General features: G+C 39.8%; 1 protein-coding gene across 1 annotated transcript in view; it reads left to right on the top strand.

The window, feature by feature from the left end:
• Window positions 1–20633, top strand: part of LOC129728622 (inactivation-no-after-potential D protein) — a 1023112-nt gene that overhangs the window by 516253 nt on the left and 486226 nt on the right. Inside the window, exon 11 of the mRNA XM_055687071.1 lies at window positions 18596–18789. Coding sequence (XP_055543046.1) covers window positions 18596–18789 — 194 coding nt within the window. The remainder of the gene's footprint in view (window positions 1–18595; window positions 18790–20633) is intronic.

Raw genomic sequence — 20633 nt, 5'->3', positions numbered from 1 at the left:
AAACATTTAGAAAATAACTTTTTTTTATAGAAAAATCGCTATAAACCATCAACATTTTGGTATTTTTATAGAAAAATCGCTATAAACCATCAACATTTTGGTAAATAGTTAAGAACCCACCTTGATTTTTGTGTATTAGTTTTTTTCTTGCCCGAGAGTTAGCTATTATATCACATAGAAACCTTAGCGCGCTACTTACGCTGATTGAGAAAAACGATAATTACTTTGATATACTGTAGACTACAATATTATACGCTTATAAAAAACGTATCTATCTTGGGATAGAAACGATGTTTTCTGTGTTAGAAGCTAGCAAATATGGTATGTTTTACTGCAAAAATGCTACATGCCTTCAAACAGTTTTTTTTAATTGAGTCAAATAACATAAAACACAAAAGTGATCCGTAATTGTGGGGATCCATTATTGTTGGGGGAGTGTATACATGATAAAATACGTCAAAAGTTGCGAATTGTTTTTAATCTGTCTGATTCCATATCTTTGTTACAAAAGTTAATAAAAACTCAAATGTTTTATTCCGGGTTTATTTTTTATAGGTGGTTAAAACATACTATAGTATACAATATAGCAGCTTCAGCAAAGAACTTTGGGATACATCCCCCTATCTGTGTCGCATTCGAGAGTGAAGCACTGTTTATGGTTCTTGTCAGCGTATTCAGTATCAATTTAAGTTGTTTCACTTTTTTGAAACACAAAAGACATATTTCAGGCCGATTTTATTCATGTGTTTTCTTCATTTTGTACAAACTACCGAAAACAACTAGACGAGCCGTCGTTTGTTTTAACATTGTCGAAATGGTTTGTTAATATCACTGTTTCACATGTGTTGTAAATCATAGCAATCACTGATTTTTTCACATGCACCATTTTTTTTCCTGTGTGGGCTCATCACTGCGACCAGAGATTAGATCTATTGTGATATTGCCCAAGTGATTTCTGTACTCCGCACTTCATATTATTGGCAGTATCACTATTGAAGTAAGTGATACGCTTATCATTCATATCCGTGCTTGTGTGTAAGTTTTACCTTTCAGTTTCAAGCTTACTACTCTACTATAACGAGCCTCTGTCCCTCCTAACAATATCGCCTAGTTACAATTCCCTGGAGAGAACTTTCATACGTTACTCATACCCGTTTTATTATAACAGGGACTTATTTTTGTTAGAAGGAGTGTCAACAGAGGTACTGTAGAATTCAGATTGAAGGAAAGGTACTTGGTGGGAAGCCTGAGAATAAACCCATGCTGAAGTACTTTGGCAACCAAATGGCCTGATTCTACTAAGATTCGAACCCACGACCACCCGCTTACCAAGGCGGACGCTGTAACCTTGCGACTACGGAGCTCCCCCACATGCACCATAGCAACCAAGGTTACTTTGCAGTGAGGGAATGACAAATGCATATCAACCACAAGTATATAAATGTGTTCGGGTTTTTTCGTAATGTTTTTTTAATACCTGTGTATATATCTCATTTTTTCTTCAACATGTAAACAAAAAATCTACTAGGAAAGCTATTTCAAGCTTAAGATTATGATGAAGTTATTTATTTTGAACGTTATCAGTGTATTTAACATTAAAAATTAGTATAACTGAAACAAAAAAAACATAAAAAATTTAAATCAATTTTATTCTATTTTTCCCCGATGGATTTTTTTAAAACCGGTTGAATTTGAAACGTATGGACCCAAACTAACTTTTGGTGAAAGAAAATCCGAGGTACATTTAAGTACTATAATCCGGCATTTCGGACACACCGTGCGACTGCTGTTGTCGCTGTCTAGAACTATTATGAGCGGCTTCGGCTGAAACAGGCTCTTATATAGGCCAAATAGCATGTTTTAAATTGCAAGGTATATAATTCTGTCGATCGTGCTTGGGAAGCAATCATATAACGACCAATCAGAGGTCGAATTTTCGTTTTGACATGGCTTGACTATTTTGAACAGTACAATGGTGTGAATAATAAAATTACAATGATCTTCTTTTGAGAAGAATCTTAGAAGATTTTCCAATCTATTACTGCAAGAACGAAGGAAATCCATCGAATACTAACCGATTTATTATTTATATATTTGAAATTGGACATATTTTTCACTTTTTTCGGTTTTTAGATTTTCATTTCACACCCCTATGTAGCCGAACTTCAACTATATCATCGGGGGCTGAGTTATTGGCATTTTTATATAAGATGGAAAACTATGCATTTTAACAAATATGCTAAATTACTGTTTTATTTTGGAAGATAAAAATACAATGTTCAGAAAACAGATGGATTTTTCGGTGGCTGATAACTTAGTAGAAGTTTTGAAAATTCGGAAAAATCTGCGAAAAAATTTAGAACGAAAATTGTGTTTTTTAGTGCCTACTAATAGAAAACTTAATGTTGCACGTAATATGTAGGAGATAGAAAAGTGATGTCTTCGGTAAAGTTTCTTGTTTTAAAATAAGCTAAAATTTTGTCGAAGACACCTTACGTCTGTCTTATTCTGATTAAAAAGTAAATTTTTTATCTCACTCATTGGTGGATTGATCACCCATCTTTTCACATTTAAAGATGCATTTTCAAATATCCTGAAACTTCTCCGAACATATCTTGTGGCTTTAATCAACATTTGAATCACTATTCAATTAATCGCACAAAAACGACAAAATAAAACACTGTGCAATGCTGCCGGTACCCGGATAACTGTCCCATAATGAAAAACAACATGTTGAGAAAACGGCGATTTTATCCGTGAATTTTCTGATTTCCAGCAATTACATCCAGAACCAATGACCATAACAGTTTCATGGCAGCAAAAGTTTATCGTTGAGAACAAAAAAACATGGATGGAATTGGTTTTACGTTATATAACTTGAAAAAAAAAAAAAAAAACACAACATGGGACAAAATATGCAGGTACATTTCAAAAGTACTCGCATTTTTTGTCCCATCACATATAAATTCAATCAGAAACCGGCAGTATCATTGGCAACGTTGATTGTACTACAGAAAAACAACATTAGTCTAGATAATTAAATGACATACTTCTATATGCCTACAATAATCCGATATACACTAATTTGGAGCAAAATTATATGTTTGCAGTTTGTACCACTATGCAGTGGGACTTTAATGCGGGTACTTTCAATATGGGACAAAAACAACTTGGTATTTTTTCCATGTTTTTCCATACAAAAGTATCAATTTTAATTTTTTTCCCAGAAAATATGATAACAATTAAGTCGATTCCCGATGATAACTCAAAAGTGACCAAAATCAGTATGGGACAAATATGCGGGTACCGGCAGAATGTTGATATTGAGCCTCTGTCCCTCCTAACAATATCGCCTAGTTACAATTCCCTGGAGAGAACTTTCATACGTTACTCATACCCGTTTTATTATAACAGGGACTTATTTTTGTTAGAAGGAGTGTCAACAGAGGTACTGTAGAATTCAGATTGAAGGAAAGGTACTTGGTGGGAAGCCTGAGAATAAACCCATGCTGAAGTACTTTGGCAACCAAATGGCCTGATTCTACTAAGATTCGAACCCACGACCACCCGCTTACCAAGGCGGACGCTGTAACCTTGCGACTACGGAGCTCCCCCACATGCACCATAGCAACCAAGGTTACTTTGCAGTGAGGGAATGACAAATGCATATCAACCACAAGTATATAAATGTGTTCGGGTTTTTTCGTAATGTTTTTTTAATACCTGTGTATATATCTCATTTTTTCTTCAACATGTAAACAAAAAATCTACTAGGAAAGCTATTTCAAGCTTAAGATTATGATGAAGTTATTTATTTTGAACGTTATCAGTGTATTTAACATTAAAAATTAGTATAACTGAAACAAAAAAAACATAAAAAATTTAAATCAATTTTATTCTATTTTTCCCCGATGGATTTTTTTAAAACCGGTTGAATTTGAAACGTATGGACCCAAACTAACTTTTGGTGAAAGAAAATCCGAGGTACATTTAAGTACTATAATCCGGCATTTCGGACACACCGTGCGACTGCTGTTGTCGCTGTCTAGAACTATTATGAGCGGCTTCGGCTGAAACAGGCTCTTATATAGGCCAAATAGCATGTTTTAAATTGCAAGGTATATAATTCTGTCGATCGTGCTTGGGAAGCAATCATATAACGACCAATCAGAGGTCGAATTTTCGTTTTGACATGGCTTGACTATTTTGAACAGTACAATGGTGTGAATAATAAAATTACAATGATCTTCTTTTGAGAAGAATCTTAGAAAATTTTCCAATCTATTACTGCAAGAACGAAGGAAATCCATCGAATACTAACCGATTTATTATTTATATATTTGAAATTGGACATATTTTTCACTTTTTTCGGTTTTTAGATTTTCATTTCACACCCCTATGTAGCCGAACTTCAACTATATCATCGGGGGCTGAGTTATTGGCATTTTTATATAAGATGGAAAACTATGCATTTTAACAAATATGCTAAATTACTGTTTTATTTTGGAAGATAAAAATACAATGTTCAGAAAACAGATGGATTTTTCGGTGGCTGATAACTTAGTAGAAGTTTTGAAAATTCGGAAAAATCTGCGAAAAAATTTAGAACGAAAATTGTGTTTTTTAGTGCCTACTAATAGAAAACTTAATGTTGCACGTAATATGTAGGAGATAGAAAAGTGATGTCTTCGGTAAAGTTTCTTGTTTTAAAATAAGCTAAAATTTTGTCGAAGACACCTTACGTCTGTCTTATTCTGATTAAAAAGTAAATTTTTTATCTCACTCATTGGTGGATTGATCACCCATCTTTTCACATTTAAAGATGCATTTTCAAATATCCTGAAACTTCTCCGAACATATCTTGTGGCTTTAATCAACATTTGAATCACTATTCAATTAATCGCACAAAAACGACAAAATAAAACACTGTGCAATGCTGCCGGTACCCGGATAACTGTCCCATAATGAAAAACAACATGTTGAGAAAACGGCGATTTTATCCGTGAATTTTCTGATTTCCAGCAATTACATCCAGAACCAATGACCATAACAGTTTCATGGCAGCAAAAGTTTATCGTTGAGAACAAAAAAACATGGATGGAATTGGTTTTACGTTATATAACTTGAAAAAAAAAAAAAAAACACAACATGGGACAAAATATGCAGGTACATTTCAAAAGTACTCGCATTTTTTGTCCCATCACATATAAATTCAATCAGAAACCGGCAGTATCATTGGCAACGTTGATTGTACTACAGAAAAACAACATTAGTCTAGATAATTAAATGACATACTTCTATATGCCTACAATAATCCGATATACACTAATTTGGAGCAAAATTATATGTTTGCAGTTTGTACCACTATGCAGTGGGACTTTAATGCGGGTACTTTCAATATGGGACAAAAACAACTTGGTATTTTTTCCATGTTTTTCCATACAAAAGTATCAATTTTAATTTTTTTCCCAGAAAATATGATAACAATTAAGTCGATTCCCGATGATAACTCAAAAGTGACCAAAATCAGTATGGGACAAATATGCGGGTACCGGCAGAATGTTGATATTGAGCTTTAGTGGCATTTTCGTGAAAATGCATAGTTTTCCATCTCATGTAAAAACGCCAATATCTCAGCCCCCCGATAAGATATCAAGGATCTTTTTTCACGAAAACTTTCATCTCGAATCCCATTCTATAATAAGAATAAAAAAACCCACCGAAGGGATCACAATAGAAAATTTGTTTTCTGAAGATGGTCGAAACAAAGAACAAGTAGACCGAAACGTTGACAAATTTGTTTTAATAGTTAGGAAAACTCACCGAAATTCACTTGAAACTCGACAAAAAAAAATTTAAAGTTTTTGCAAGAAAACATTATTGTCGATCAGTATTTGGCCACTTGGGCGTGTTTTGGCCACTACTGGCCGAGTTCCGGAAATCGGTTCTGGAAATGGTTCCGAGACCTAGCTTGCGGCATATCAAAAAACTCGGACAGGAATGGCCATTAGTCGTCAAAGTGGCCAAATATCGATCGTAATAGTGTTCTTTTGCAAAAACTTGAAGTTTGATATGTCGCAAGCAAGGTTTCGCTACCGTTTTTAATCTAGATTGTGTCTCGGGAAAGGTACTTACCCCACGTTTCCTCTCGATAAATCTGGAACAACGAAAATTTCGAAATGTCCCCTACTGTCCTGAAAACTATAATAAATTTGTGATCTTTTGAAAAAGGTTCGATCAAAATCGGTTCAGATCTTGCAGAATGGCAGGTGAAAGAATTTTCATTTTTTCGGCTCCGGAGGGGTCGGAAACGCAAGTGTTTTTTTTTTTTTCTTCATCTATAGTTTATTTGACACGGTACAAATACAATTCAATGTTTAACGGCGCCAATTATATCTGGTAGCTTACTTTCTAAAGTATCTTAATAACTAAAAGCAAATTTTTTATCCTCGCTGCCGACTACGAGCTGAAACTAAATCTAACTTAAAGCTAGAATATTTTGCATTAAAAGCACAGGTTTGCTGTTTGATGGTTTTCATTGCCATGGGTAAGCAGCATATTAAATTTGTTCCGCTGCTGGGCCAAGATATTACGGACTGGCATATTGGGTTGTTTCCATCGGGCCTTGAGAGTATCGTGCGGGTCTGATTGCTGTTTCCGGATCCGGGGTCTTAACGTGTTCTTGTCGTTTGGTTGGATGTAGGCGGAAGGGGATAGGACTAAACTGGGGCGTGGATGGATTTCAGGAAAACGTATATAAGGGACATGTAGGATAGGTCACGGCTCGCCAAGACATCACGAACAGGAACAGCCGGCTGCCTACCTTCGGCCTGCAGGGAAGCTATTAATCTAGACCTGGCGTCACGGTGTACAGGGCATGACCAAACAACGTGCTCTATGTCGTGATAACCTTCACCACAGGCACAGATACCACTCTCCCCGAGCCCAACACGACGGAGATGCGCGTCAAATCTATAGTGATTGGACATAAGCCGGGACATCACGCAAATGAAATCCCGACCTACATCCAACCCCTTGAACCACGGGTTCGTCGATACCTTGGGGATTATGGAATGTAACCACCTTCCCAGTTCCCCCTTGGTCCAAGAATTTTGCCAACTGATGATCGTATTCTGACGTACAAATGCGAAAAATTCATTAAAGGCAATTGGTCTTACATAAATATCACCGTTTGTTGCGCCCACCTTAGCCAAAAAGTCCGCTTTCTCATTACCCGGTATCGAGCAGTGAGAAGGGACCCACGCTAAGGTAATCTGATACGATTTTTCGGATAAAGCACTCAGATGTTCCCGTATTTTCCCCAGAAAATACGGAGAGTGCTTAACATCTTTCATCGATCGGAGAGCCTCAATGGAACTGAGACTGTCCGTAAAGATGAAATAATGGTCCGTGGGCATTTTTTCGATAATCCCTAGGGTGTACTGAATTGCAGCTAATTCTGCGACGTAAACAGAAGCAGGATTATCGAGCTTATGGGAGACGGTTAAATTGTTATTGAAGATACCGAAGCCAGTGGACCCATCAAGAAGTGATCCGTCAGTGTAGTACATATTGTCGCAGTTGATGTTTCGATATTTATTGGAAAAAAATTTAGGGATCTGCTGCACGCGTAAATGATCCGGGATTCCACGAGTTTCTTCTATCATGGATGTATCGAAAAACACAGTAGAATCAGAAGTATTTGATAAGTCGACACGATTTGGAATATTCGAAGAAGGGTTAATATTTTGGGACATGTGATTGAAATACAATGTCATAAAACGGGTTTGAGAATTAAGTTCGATTAACCTTTCAAAATTTTCAATCACGGGACGGTTCAAGACCTCACATTTGATTAGAATACGAGAAGACAGGCTCCAGAAACGGGTTTTCAATGGTAGTACTCCAGCTAAGATCTCCAAACTCATCGTATGGGTCGATTGCATGCAACCCAAGGCGATACGCAAACAACGATATTGTATTCGCTCCAGTTTGATCAAATGTGTGTTTGCTGCGGAGCGGAAGCAGAAACACCCGTACTCAATGACAGACAGTATCGTTGTTTGGTAAAGCCTTATAAGGTCTCCTGGGTGGGCACCCCACCATTGTCCGGTGATTGTACGAAGAAAATTCACTCTTTGTTGACATTTTTTCATCAGATACCTCACGTGACAACCCCAGGTGCCTTTAGAGTCGAACCAGACACCAAGATATTTGTGTACCAAAACCTGAGAAATCGTTTTACCCATTAATTGTGTTTGAAGCTGAGCAGGTTCATGCTTCCTAGAAAAAACTACTATCTCAGTCTTCTCCGGAGAGAATTCGATACCTAGCTGTAAAGCCCAAGCAGACAAATTGTCCAAGGTATCTTGCAATGGTCCTTGCAAATCGGCAGCTTTGGCTCCTGTAACAGAGATTACACTGTCGTCTGCAAGTTGTCTTATCGTGCATGAATTTGCCAGACATTCGTCGATGTCATTTACATAAAAGTTGTAAAGAAGGGGGCTTAAACATGAGCCCTGGGGAAGACCCATGTAGCTAAGGCGAAAAGTTGCCAAATCGCCGTGCGTAAAATGCATGTGCTTTTCGGACAACAAATTGTGCAAAAAATTGTTCAAAATTGGAGAAAATCCTTGTCGGTGAAGTTTACCCGAAAGAATGTCAATAGAAACGGAATCAAAAGCCCCCTTAATGTCCAAGAACGCAGACGCCATTTGTTCTTTGCGAGCATACGCCAGCTGAATATCTGTTGAAAGCAACGCAAGACAATCATTCGTCCCTTTGGCACGGCGGAAGCCAAATTGAGTATCTGATAGTAGACCATTTGATTCGACCCAATGGTCTAAACGACGGAGTATCATTTTTTCCATCAATTTCCGGACACAGGATAGCATTGCAATCGGCCTATAAGAGTTGTGATCAGAAGCTGGTTTCCCTGGTTTTTGGATGGCGATCACCTTCACTTGCCTCCAATCCTGCGGTACAATGTTTTGCTCCAGGAACTTATTGAACAAGTTCAACAAGCGCCTCTTGGCATTGCCGGGTAGATTCTTCAACAAGTTGAATTTGATTCTATCTAACCCAGGCGCGTTATTGTTACAGGACAGGAGGGCAACTGAAAATTCTGCCATCGTAAAAGGTGATTCTATCGTGTCGTGGCCCGGAGACGCATCGCGAACAATGTTTTGCTCAGGAACAGAGTCCGGACATACTTTCCTGGCAAAATCAAATATCCACCGACTTGAAGACTCCTCGCTTTCGTTGACCGTTACGCGATTCCGCATTCTTCGGGCTGTGTTCCAAAGAGTGCTCATCGATGTCTCCCTCGACGTCTCGTTCACGAACCGACGCCAATATCCGCGTTTCTTTGCTTTAGCCAAACTTTTAAGCTTGGTATTAAGCTCCGAATACCGTAAATAGTCCTCAGGTATACCTCCCTTCTGGTAGGCCTTAAACGCGTCGGATCTTTGCGTGTAGACATCGGAGCACTCTTGGTCCCACCACGGAGTTGGAGGCCGTTCTTTGATCGTTACGCCGGGATATTTCTTCGTTTGGGCTTGCAACGCGGCGTCGAGAATCAAGCCCGCGAGGAGGTTGTATTCTTCAAGTGGTGGATGATGTTGAATCGACTCGACCGCTTTTGAAATCATTTCCTCGTATAACTTCCAATCGACATTCCGTGTGAGGTCATACGGAATGTCAATTGGTCGCATGCGAGTCGACCCGTTATTAATTGAAATAAGAATAGGCAAATGGTCGCTACCGTGAGGATCAAGGATTACCTTCCATGTGCAATCCAACCGTAGCGACGTCGAACATAAGGATAGATCCAAAGCGCTTGGGCGCGCTGGAGGTTTCGGGATACGTGTCATTTCACCGTTGTTTAAAATAGTCATGTCGAAGTCATCGCAAAGGTTATAGATTAAAGAGGAGCGGTTATCATTGTATGGGGAACCCCAAGCCACGCCATGAGAGTTGAAGTCTCCCAAAATCAAACGTGGCGAGGGAAGAAGTTCTATTAAATCAAAGAGCAGCCGTTGCCCAACCTGTGCTCTGGGAGGAATATATATTGAGGCAATACAAAGCTCTTTACCTTGTATTGTCATTTGACATGCGACAACTTCGATGCCTGGAATCGAGGGGAGGTTAATACGATAGAAAGAATAGCACTTTTTAATCCCTAAAAGTACTCCTCCATATGGGGTGTCTCGATCGAATCAAAATCATGGAAGTTGAGATCAATATTTGAAGTAAGCCAAGTTTCACAAAGGGAAAATGCATCGCATTTGTTTTTATTTATCAAAACTTTAAACGAATCAATTTTTGGTAAAATACTTCTACAATTCCACTGTAAGACAGAGATAGAATCCTTCATATACGCAGTTGAATTAGGCATCGAAGGATACAATCGCTGCAAGGAGGGGCCATTGGGCAGTCAACTGCTTCATAAATGATCTAACTGTTGGGAGGAATGCTGTAAGAAAAATTTTAATTGGATCGGGTATATTGAAATTTTCAAAAATCCAGTCCACAATGGCAGAAAATTTCACTAATCCAGAGTTTGTTTCATCAACTGGATGTGCAAAAGGAACAACTGGGGTTTTAGATGTTCCTGGCAGTGCTGGGAACTCCTTCTGGGACTTTAAATTTGCAAGCCCAGGAGGAGTTTGCTTCGGTTTTTCCGCAGCACTGTTTGGTTTGTTCGTACTTTTCATTACACTTTGGGAAATCTTAGGACCTTTACGGGGAAGTTTAGGAGAAGAAACATTTTTCCTCTTCCTAGACTCCCCAGGATTGGCATAAGATGTTCATGCTGATGAATCGTCAGAATCGGTTTCATCGGAGGGCAACAGATCAAAGGGGTTCGATGTTATGGTAGAAGTGGTCACGATCTTCTTCAGCATCTCAGCGTAAGAACGCTTTGAACGCTCCTTAAGTGACCGCTTGATTTTATCTCTGCGCTGCATGTACACCGGGCATGTGGAGAGCTCATGCTGGTTTTCCCCACAGTGAATACATTTTTCAGCATTAACACTGCAAGAATCTTCCGCATGAGTCTCCCCACACTTGCTACATCGTGCCTTATTGCAGCAGTAGGCGGCTGTGTGGCCTAACTGCTTGCAATTGGTGCAATTCATAACACGGGGTACATACAATCGCACAGGCAGAGGAACCCGGTCGATCGAGACGTGGCTAGGGAGTGCAGATCCGGCAAACGTAACGCGAAACGAGTCTGACGGAGTGTAAACTTTTTTACCGCCGACGAGAGACATGGACCGCAATTGCTTACAATCCAAAATCTTCGCCTGTGTTTCGGTATTTTTGAAGCAACCGGTTGCGCTTTTTAGGATACACTCGACAGACAGACTCGAATCGGTTATGACACCGTCGATCTCCACGTCTTGTGCGGGTATGTAAACGCGATACTCGCGTGTGAAGAGCTCAGAGCAAGCGATAGCATTGGCCTGTGCCAGATCACTGACCACGACACGGAGCTTGTTAGGTCGGACCTTGGAAATTTCGGTCACAGCCTTGTACCCCTTCGTCAGGTCTTTTGAAATTTGCAGTATGTTTAATCGCTTTGAATTCACTCCTGCCTTTGGACGAAAATAAACAGTATAGCTGCCCTGTTGAGATCCGTCCGGGTAAAGCCTGGGGCGAGGGGGGACTGGAGAATGAACAGGGGAGGGGGTAACAGAAGGGTCAGGGTCAGGGGGGCTCGGGGATGGTGGCACGGGAGGCGAGGGATCTATATCCATCGCGCTAAATGTAGCGCACTAGCGAACTAGCGCCGACAAGAACACGTACCTATTTACTTCTTCCTTCCAGCAGTGGTTGTCCGATCGTTCGAAGCTGCACCCAAAGCAGCCAGCAACACCAGTACAGCAGCACCAATACAGCCACCAGCAGTGAGCCGGGTGTGAGATCACTCAGCACAGCGACACGGACTCGACTGTCAACTGATGGCCTTGAATAATACACTCTTTTGTTTGGCTATTCGTACACACGGACCGGATTGTAATAGAACGACCACTTTGCACGTCCGTTTCTGTCGAGTGTTCGACGCGGAATGAAGAATGCATATGAGTGCATTTTTTTTTTCCTAAAACGTTACGATTTTTAATCGCTGTTTCCTCATCAGCTCGAAAATGCAAATGACACAGACTTGCCATGAGTGGCAGATATAGAACAGTATAATAACAACCATTGATTAAAACAACACCTTTGAATGAAGAAGAAAAAATTGCGAAATTTGCTCCAGAACAACTTCATTTCAGGAATTGTGATTACTACTCATTCAGATTCAATTTGTTTTAAGCGTATGGATAAATACAAAATATGTTATTCGTATCTCCTGTTGATAGAATGTTGTAATTTTTTAGATGCGATCTTCTGATCGCTAGATCTAATTTGAAATTGGCCTTTTCCTCGAGGGTATCCGGAACATGCCTGTAAGTAGACTGTTCTGGGTACTTGATGGTTAGTATAATTCGTTTTAGTTCAAGTGAAAAAATCAGGATATCCGAAACATATCTTCAAGCGGCCTGTGTGGATATAAACACTTACATAACTTTATTAGTCTAAACAGCAAATAACCACTTCTTGCCATTCCTACATAAATACAGTTGTTTGCTACGGTTTCTTTATTTTTCGTAGTAGCTGCGATGTTGACACTAGCGTTGCGAGTGATAATACAATGATTTTGACGTTCAGAGAGAAAAAATAAAATTTTGTTATGTCGTCTTCTCGAAAAACGTTTCTACGCAAAATTCCAACTCAATCGAACTTCGGGAACACGTAGATTTTTCTTCCTGTATGGGCTTCCTCACTGCGACCAGAATCGTAGATCTATTGTGAGATATGCCCGGGTGTCTGCTGTATACCGCACTTCTGTTAATAGCAATACCTCTATTGAGAAGTGGCATGCTTATTATTATTGTTCATCAGTGCATGTGTAATGTGCTACTCTTCCTTACACGCTTACTGTTCTACTATACCGATACTCGTTCCTATTGCCAAATATCACCAATTATAATTCTCTGGAGAAGGTTCATCGTGCGTCCTTCTGGCCAGTTTTATTGGTAAGAGGGACTTATTTTTTGTTAAGAGGAAGTCACGCAAAGGTATTTGTAGATTTCAGCGTAAAGTAAACTGGTGGGGAGCCTGAGAATAAACCCATGCTTAAGTCCTTTTTGACATCGGATGGCCTGATTCTACTAAGATTCGAACCCACGACCATCCGCTTGACAAAGCGGACTCTGTAACCTTGTGGCTACGCAGCTCCCCAACACGTAGATTATAGCGGTCAAAATTTCGCTTTTGGCCAAATGAAAAATGCAAAATGGGTGAAATTGGGTTGTTTAGCTATACCAGTTTGTGTATTTCATCTGGAAGAAAAAAACGTGATTTAAAAAAAAAAAATTTATCATCGTCCTTCGGTTTTTAAATTACAAATCAAAACTGCCTTAAATCTGCACGAAACCCATTGAATAAATTTCGAGCGATTCGAGCGAATATCGATGAGTGTTCATTACGGTGTTAACACATCGATAAATAATAAAAAGTAGAGTTTAGGTTTTAATATTTCTTTATTGCTTAACAAAAAACGAGAAAAAATTGACGAACTGTTAGACGAAAAGAGCGCAACATTGCTAAAAGCGAGGACGCAGACTATTTTTTCAGGGTAAAAATCAAGTTTGCTCAGAGAGTTTTACTTTTTTAGCTGTTTTTTTTTTTTTCTTCATCTATAGTTTATTTGACACGGCACAAATACAATTCAATGTTTAACGGCGCCAATTATATCTGGTAGCTTACTTTCTAAAGTATCTTAATAACTAAAAGCAAATTTTTTATCCTCGCTGCCGACTACGAGCTGAAACTAAATCTAACTTAAAGCTAGAATATTTTGCATTAAAAGCACAGGTTTGCTGTTTGATGGTTTTCATTGCCATAGGTAAGCAGCATATTAAATTTGTTCCGCTGCTGGGCCAGGATATTACGGACTGGCATATTGGGTTGTTTCCATCGGGCCTTGAGAGTATCGTGCGGGTCTGATTGCTGTTTCCGGATCCGGGGTCTTAACGTGTTCTTGTCGTTTGGTTGGATGTAGGCGGAAGGGGATAGGACTAAACTGGGGCGTGGATGGATTTCAGGAAAACGTATATAAGGGACATGTAGGATAGGTCACGGCTCGCCAAGACATCACGAACAGGAACAGCCGGCTGCCTACCTTCGGCCTGCAGGGAAGCTATTAATCTAGACCTGGCGTCACGGTGTACAGGGCATGACCAAACAACGTGCTCTATGTCGTGATAACCTTCACCACAGGCACAGATACCACTCTTCCCGAGCCCAACACGACGGAGATGCGCGTCAAATCTATAGTGATTGGACATAAGCCGGGACATCACGCAAATGAAATCCCGACCTACATCCAACCCCTTGAACCACGGGTTCGTCGATACCTTGGGGATTATGGAATGTAACCACCTTCCCAGTTCCCCCTTGGTCCAAGAGTTTTGCCAACTGATGATCGTATTCTGACGTACAAATGCGAAAAATTCATTAAAGGCAATTGGTCTTTCATAAATATCACCGTTTGTTGCGCCCACCTTAGCCAAAGAGTCCGCTTTCTCATTACCCGGTATCGAGCAGTGAGAAGGGACCCACGCTAAGGTAATCTGAGTAGATTTTTCGGATAAAGCACTCAGATGTTCCCGTATTTTCCCCAGGAAATACGGAGAGTGCTTAACATCTTTCATCGATCGGAGAGCCTCAATGGAACTGAGACTGTCCGTAAAGATGAAATAATGGTCCGTGGGCATTTTTTCGATAATCCCTAGGGTGTACTGAATTTTTTTAGCTGTTATAAATAACCGAAATCCGTGAATATTTAACCTAATTGTCGATATAAAATAATTAATTTCAAATGACAAATGTCTTAGTAATGCATGAAACTTCGAGCACAGACAAACAGACGTTCCACGAAATTTATTTTTGTGGATCAAAACAACGATCAATTCAAATGAGTTACAGTTATGCGGAATATTCCCGTCGCAGCAGTGGTGGCGCTGGTGTACATTTTTCTGTTGAACTCATTTCACAGTTGTTGCGCGCCGTGCTGCCGAAACAGCAGGAAGACTGCAAGTTGTTCCACAGACAAACAGACGTGCAACTCGATGAGGATTTCAACGACCAGAAAAATAACCATTATCTTGAAATTTTGCTTAGTGGGCAGTAATGCCGTTTGTGTCGCTATAAGCAAGCGTGCACATTCTTTATCAAAAACAATAACCGTCAGTGATGCCGCCTGTTTGTCTGTGGTTTTTCTTTTGTGGAATATGTCAAGTTTAGGTGTCGCACGAGTTGGTCGGAGCTACAATTTTCTCAGAATTTTCTATGGAGTGGTACGTCTGTTTGTCTGTGCTTCGAGGTCCGGTGTTATTTGAAAATAAAACGAATTTTCACAAAAATCGACTGGCTGAAAACTAAAAATTCTTAACCTTAGTCAAAAAATTATTTCTTGTTTTATTTTTGCCTTTCTCCTAGAAAGGTATAGCAATCACTTGCAAAACCGAAAGTATAAAAGTGCTCCAAAGGGCCAAATGGTATATATCACTCGACTCAGCTCGACAAGCTGAGCATTTTCTGTATGTATGTGTGTGTGTGTGTGAGTGTGTGTATGTGTGTGTGTGTATGTGTGTGTGTATGTGCGGATTTTTATTCTCACTCACTTTTCTCAGAGATGGCTGGACCGATTTTTATGAAATCAATAGCAATTGAAAGGTCTTGTTGTCCCATAAGACCCTATTAAATTTTATTGTAATCAGATTTTTAGTTTGGAGGTTATGTACCAAAATGTAAAAATCATGAAACATCACAATCTCAAAAACTACACAACCGATTTGAACAAAATTGGTTTCAAATGAACGGACTACCTGAAATACTCTTAAATTTTGAGTTTTATAAAGATTGAATCTGTGGTTCAATAGTTATGAAAAGAAACGTGTTCTGAAGACTGTTTAATCTCACTCATGTTTCTCAGAGATGGCTGGACCGATTTTCATAAAATCAGTGTTAAACGGAAGGTCTAGTTGCTCCATAAGACCCTATTGATTTGTTTTGCAATCGGACTATTACTTTGCCTGTTATGTTTAAAAACGTGAAATCCAGCTATGCAAAGGAACATATTCCGAAGACTACGTGGACTCACTCAATTTTCTCAGAGATGGCTGACCTGGTTTCCACAAAATTAGTGTCAAATGAAAAGTCTAGCTGCCTCATAACACCCTATTGAATTTTACTGTAATCGAACAGGAACTTCGTCTGTAATGTACCGAAATGTGAAAATCACGAAACTTCATTATCTCAGAAACTACACAACCGATTTGATCAATATTATTATCAGATGAGCGGACTAGTTGGGCGTTAACTGATGAATTATGATTGAACATGTGGTTTCAAAATTTGGCTGCCCTATACGTTCCCATTTTATTTAATTATAATCGAACTTAAGCAACCGTTATGTATTAAATTGTTAATGAAACAACGAAAGTCTATTATCTCAAAGATTACATGACTTATTTGAACATAACTAGTGTCATACGAAGGAGTCATCTCTCAAACTTACAAATAACAAACTTCATAAAAATTTGATATGTGGCTCAAATGTTATGGAAAAAAAAGAAATTCAAAGACTTTTTGAAACTATACTCGCTTTGATCGATATATGTGGCCTCAACATAATTTATATGTGGTGTTGTACTATTTGAACGTTCCAAATTCATTGATTCCTTGCGATGTATTCAAAGTCTGCAAATGCACGACGAATCGGCCATAGGATATGATCAAAGTCAAATAACAAATCGTTTGAAATGATTGGTTTTATCGAAATGACAACATCGTCGGCTTTTGGCTTCTGTACATCGCCTTAATCCTGAATATATTCATATTGGGTGGTATTCGGTCATTTTCATCAGATTTGGCATCAATATGACACCGGAAATACTCATTTTGGGAGGTTTTAGTTCGCGAGATGTGCAGAAATTTGTGCAGAAATTTGTACAGAAACATGTGCTTCCAGAAGAGAGAGGGGCGTCGAACCATTATGGACATATCTGTTACCTCTAAAAACATTGTCATACCAAATTTGGTTGTATTTTCTTGATTGGTTCTTGAGCTGTGCGAAAATTGTGTTTCATTTGCGTGGGACCCCTCATCCCTCATAGAAAAGGGAGGGGTGTCAAACCATTATGCACATATTTGTTACCTTCTAAAAATATTCACCTGCCAAATTTGGTTCCATTCAGTTGGTTAGTTCTCAGGATGTGCAGAAATCTGTGTTTCATTCGTATGGCACCCCTCCCTTCCAAAAAAGGAGGGGTGTCAAAACATTATGGACATATTTTTCTCCACTAAAAACATTTACCTGCCAAATTTGGTTCCATTTAGTTGATTAGTTCTCGAGATGTGCAGAAATTTGTGTTTCATTTGTATGGGACCCCTCCCTTCCAGAAGAAGGAGGGGTCTCAAACTATCATAGGAACCTTTATCGGCACCAAAAACCCCTACATACAAATTTTCACGTCGATCGGTTAAGAAGTTTTCGAGCCTATATGAATCAGACAGCCAGACAGACCGGACTGCATTTTTATATGTATAGATTACAACATAATTTTTTTAGAACCTTAAGAATGAATATACATTTATTGGATTGAGGCGTTCATATAAATCTATTTTTACAAATAATAAGTCTGAATGAGAAAGGCTGGGTCTGACCGCTAGGTGGATTAATTTAGGTTTTTAATTATTTCTTTAAAAAACAAAATTTAAAGTTTGGGTATACACTAAGCTCGTTTTTTACGCGGGGGATGCCTTCCAAAATTGTATGGGCCCGCGTAAAAGCGACTTTTTTGAGTTGCAAATAAAACAAAGAAACCCGTCGTTTGAATATGATAGTGGCCAATCTAGAGACCAAAATTCAATATTTTAAATTTTGAGTATTCACACCAAAAATTGTTATTTTTTTTGAAAACTGATATATGATCACTCGTGGCCTAAAATGGAAAACGTGATTGAAATGAGGTCGATCTCTTGTACCGTTTTTGAATAATGGAGGAAAGCAACCTGCGTAAAAAAACGTGTAAAAAGCGACCTTAACATATTGATATGTTTAATTTAGAATTGAAAAAAACTATTACATGAAGTCGTATGTTGTTATATGCCGAAAACATCACACCAATCAAACAAACCGTACTGATTTCAAAAATTATCAACACTATTGTCACACAAGCGAGTTTTGATAGTAAGTGGTGATTCAAAAAAAAGTTACTGACAGCACGAAATGAGATCTTCTGCCGAAAGGATTATTTGCGCAAAGTTTTAGCCAAAACAAAAATGGTTGAATAAATTCGTTGCTCTATGCTAATGTTCAAAACATAGTTGTCCCATGTTCTACCATTTGCTACATGTAAGGCGCGTATATAATATTGTGTGACAGAGCGAAAATTCCCTGAAGCTAACAGAATATAAATTTATCTTGTATGTTGGATAGGTATTTGAAATCACTGCAATGATGTAAATACTCTTTTTTCAGATAAGATAAAAAAACGGTATATAGGGCTTGGCCAAGTAGAATGCTTCACTATTGATCGTAGCGGAAATACTAATCTGGGCATTTCATTGGCTGGGCACAAGGACAGAACAAAGCTGGCGTGTTTCATCGCGGGAATCAATCCCAAAGGATTAGCGTCATCTTCGTCATTTGAAATTGGCGACGAAATACTTGAGGTAATAATATGTTAACAAAATGAAAATTTTATTTCTGTAGGTTTTGTTTTTATTTTTTTTTAGTAGCTTAAGTATTTATGATAAATATTAGTAAGTAATGAAAATGTGTGTCCAATCACAATTGGTGACTTCTCAACATTGTTAGAAATTTGTAATTTTAATTGTTAAGATTTGTTTGCTTTCGCAATTAGGACTTATCATTCGTAGGGATTTAAACCTACTTGTCAGAAAAGCTTTCTGTAGGTACTTACCTTACCAGTCAGCTTCAGGCCGAAGTGTCCCTTGCTGTTCGAAGAAGTCGTCTCCATTCAACTCGGTCCATGGCTGCAGCTTGCCAGAAATGTCGTCTGCGGAGGCCCCGCAGGTCGTCTTCCACTTGATCGAGCCACCTTGCTCGCTGCCTTGTTCCAGTCGGGTTGTTATCAAGAACCATTTTCACCGGGTTGTCGTCCGACATCCTAACGACATGCCCAGCCCACCGTAGTCTTCCGATTTTCGCCGTTTGAACGATGAGTGGTTCTCCCAGCAGCTGATGCAACTCGTGGTTCATCCGCCTCCGCCATGATCCATCTTTCATCTGCACTCCACCACAGATGGTACGCAACACCTTTCGTTCGAAAACCCCAAGGGCGCGTTGGTCCTCCACGAGCATAGTCCAGGTTTCGTGGCCGTAGAGGACTACCGGTCTGATCAGTGTTTTGTAGATGGTTAACTTCGTGCGGCGGCGGATTTTATTCGAGCGGAGTGTCCTCCGGAGTCCAAAGTAGGCACGATTTCCTGCCATAAGGCGTCGACGAATTTCTCTGCTGGTGTCGTTGTCAGCAGTCACCAGTGCAGTGAGCCCAGGTACACGAACTCGTCTACCACCTCGATTTCATCACCGCTTATATGAATTCGTGGCGGGAGGTTGACACTATCTTCTCTGGAACCTCTTCCTCTCATGTACTTGGTCTTCGATGCGTTTATGACCAGTCCAATTCGTCCGGCTTCAGCCTTCAGTCTGATGTACGTCTCCGTCATCTTTTCAAGGGTTCGTGGTACAATATCAATCTCATCGGCAAAGCCAAAGAGCTGAACAGACCTTCTAAAAATCGTGCCACTCGTGTCGATACCAGCCCTACGTATCACACCTTCCAAAACGATGTTGAATAGCAGGCACGATAATCCATCACCTTGCCGTAACCCTCTTCGAGATTCGAAGGGACTCAAGAGTATCCCCGAAACTCGAACTAAGCACATCACCCGATCCATCGTCGACTTTATCCGGAAAGCCGTAATCGTGCATAATCTGCCATAGCTGGTCTCGAACGATTGTGTCGTATGCCGATTTAAAATCGATGAACAAGTGATGTGTGGGCACGTTATACTCACGGCACTTCTGTAGGACCTGCCGTACCGCGAATATTTGGTCCGTGGTGGCGCGGGCACCCATGAATCCCGCTTGGTATTGCCCCACGAATTCCCTAGCAAACGGTGATAGTCGACGCCACAGAAATTGAGAGAGTACCTTGTAGGCGGCGTTCAGCAACGTGATTGCGCGGTAGTTGCAGCAATCCAACTTGTCGCCTTTTTTGTAGATGGGGCACACTGTACCCTCCATCCACTCCTCCGATACTACCTCCTCCTCCCAAATCTTGGCAATAACCCAGTGTAGCGCCTTAGCAAGTGATTCACCACCGTGTTTTAACAGCTCGCTGGGGAGTTGGTCAGCTCCAGCGGCATTATTGTTTTTCAGCCGGCCGATCTCCTCTCTAACCTCCTGGAGGTCAGGGGCTGGGATTCTGTCGTCATCTGCGCGTACACCGAGATCTACTACCACTCCGTCGTCGTCCTCTGCTACATCG

The sequence above is a fragment of the Wyeomyia smithii genome, chromosome 3 (assembly GCF_029784165.1).
Source record: "Wyeomyia smithii strain HCP4-BCI-WySm-NY-G18 chromosome 3, ASM2978416v1, whole genome shotgun sequence".
NCBI lineage: Eukaryota > Metazoa > Arthropoda > Insecta > Diptera > Culicidae > Wyeomyia > Wyeomyia smithii.
Note: the sequence above shows the minus strand (reverse complement) of the source record. Positions and strands in the feature narration are given on the sequence as shown.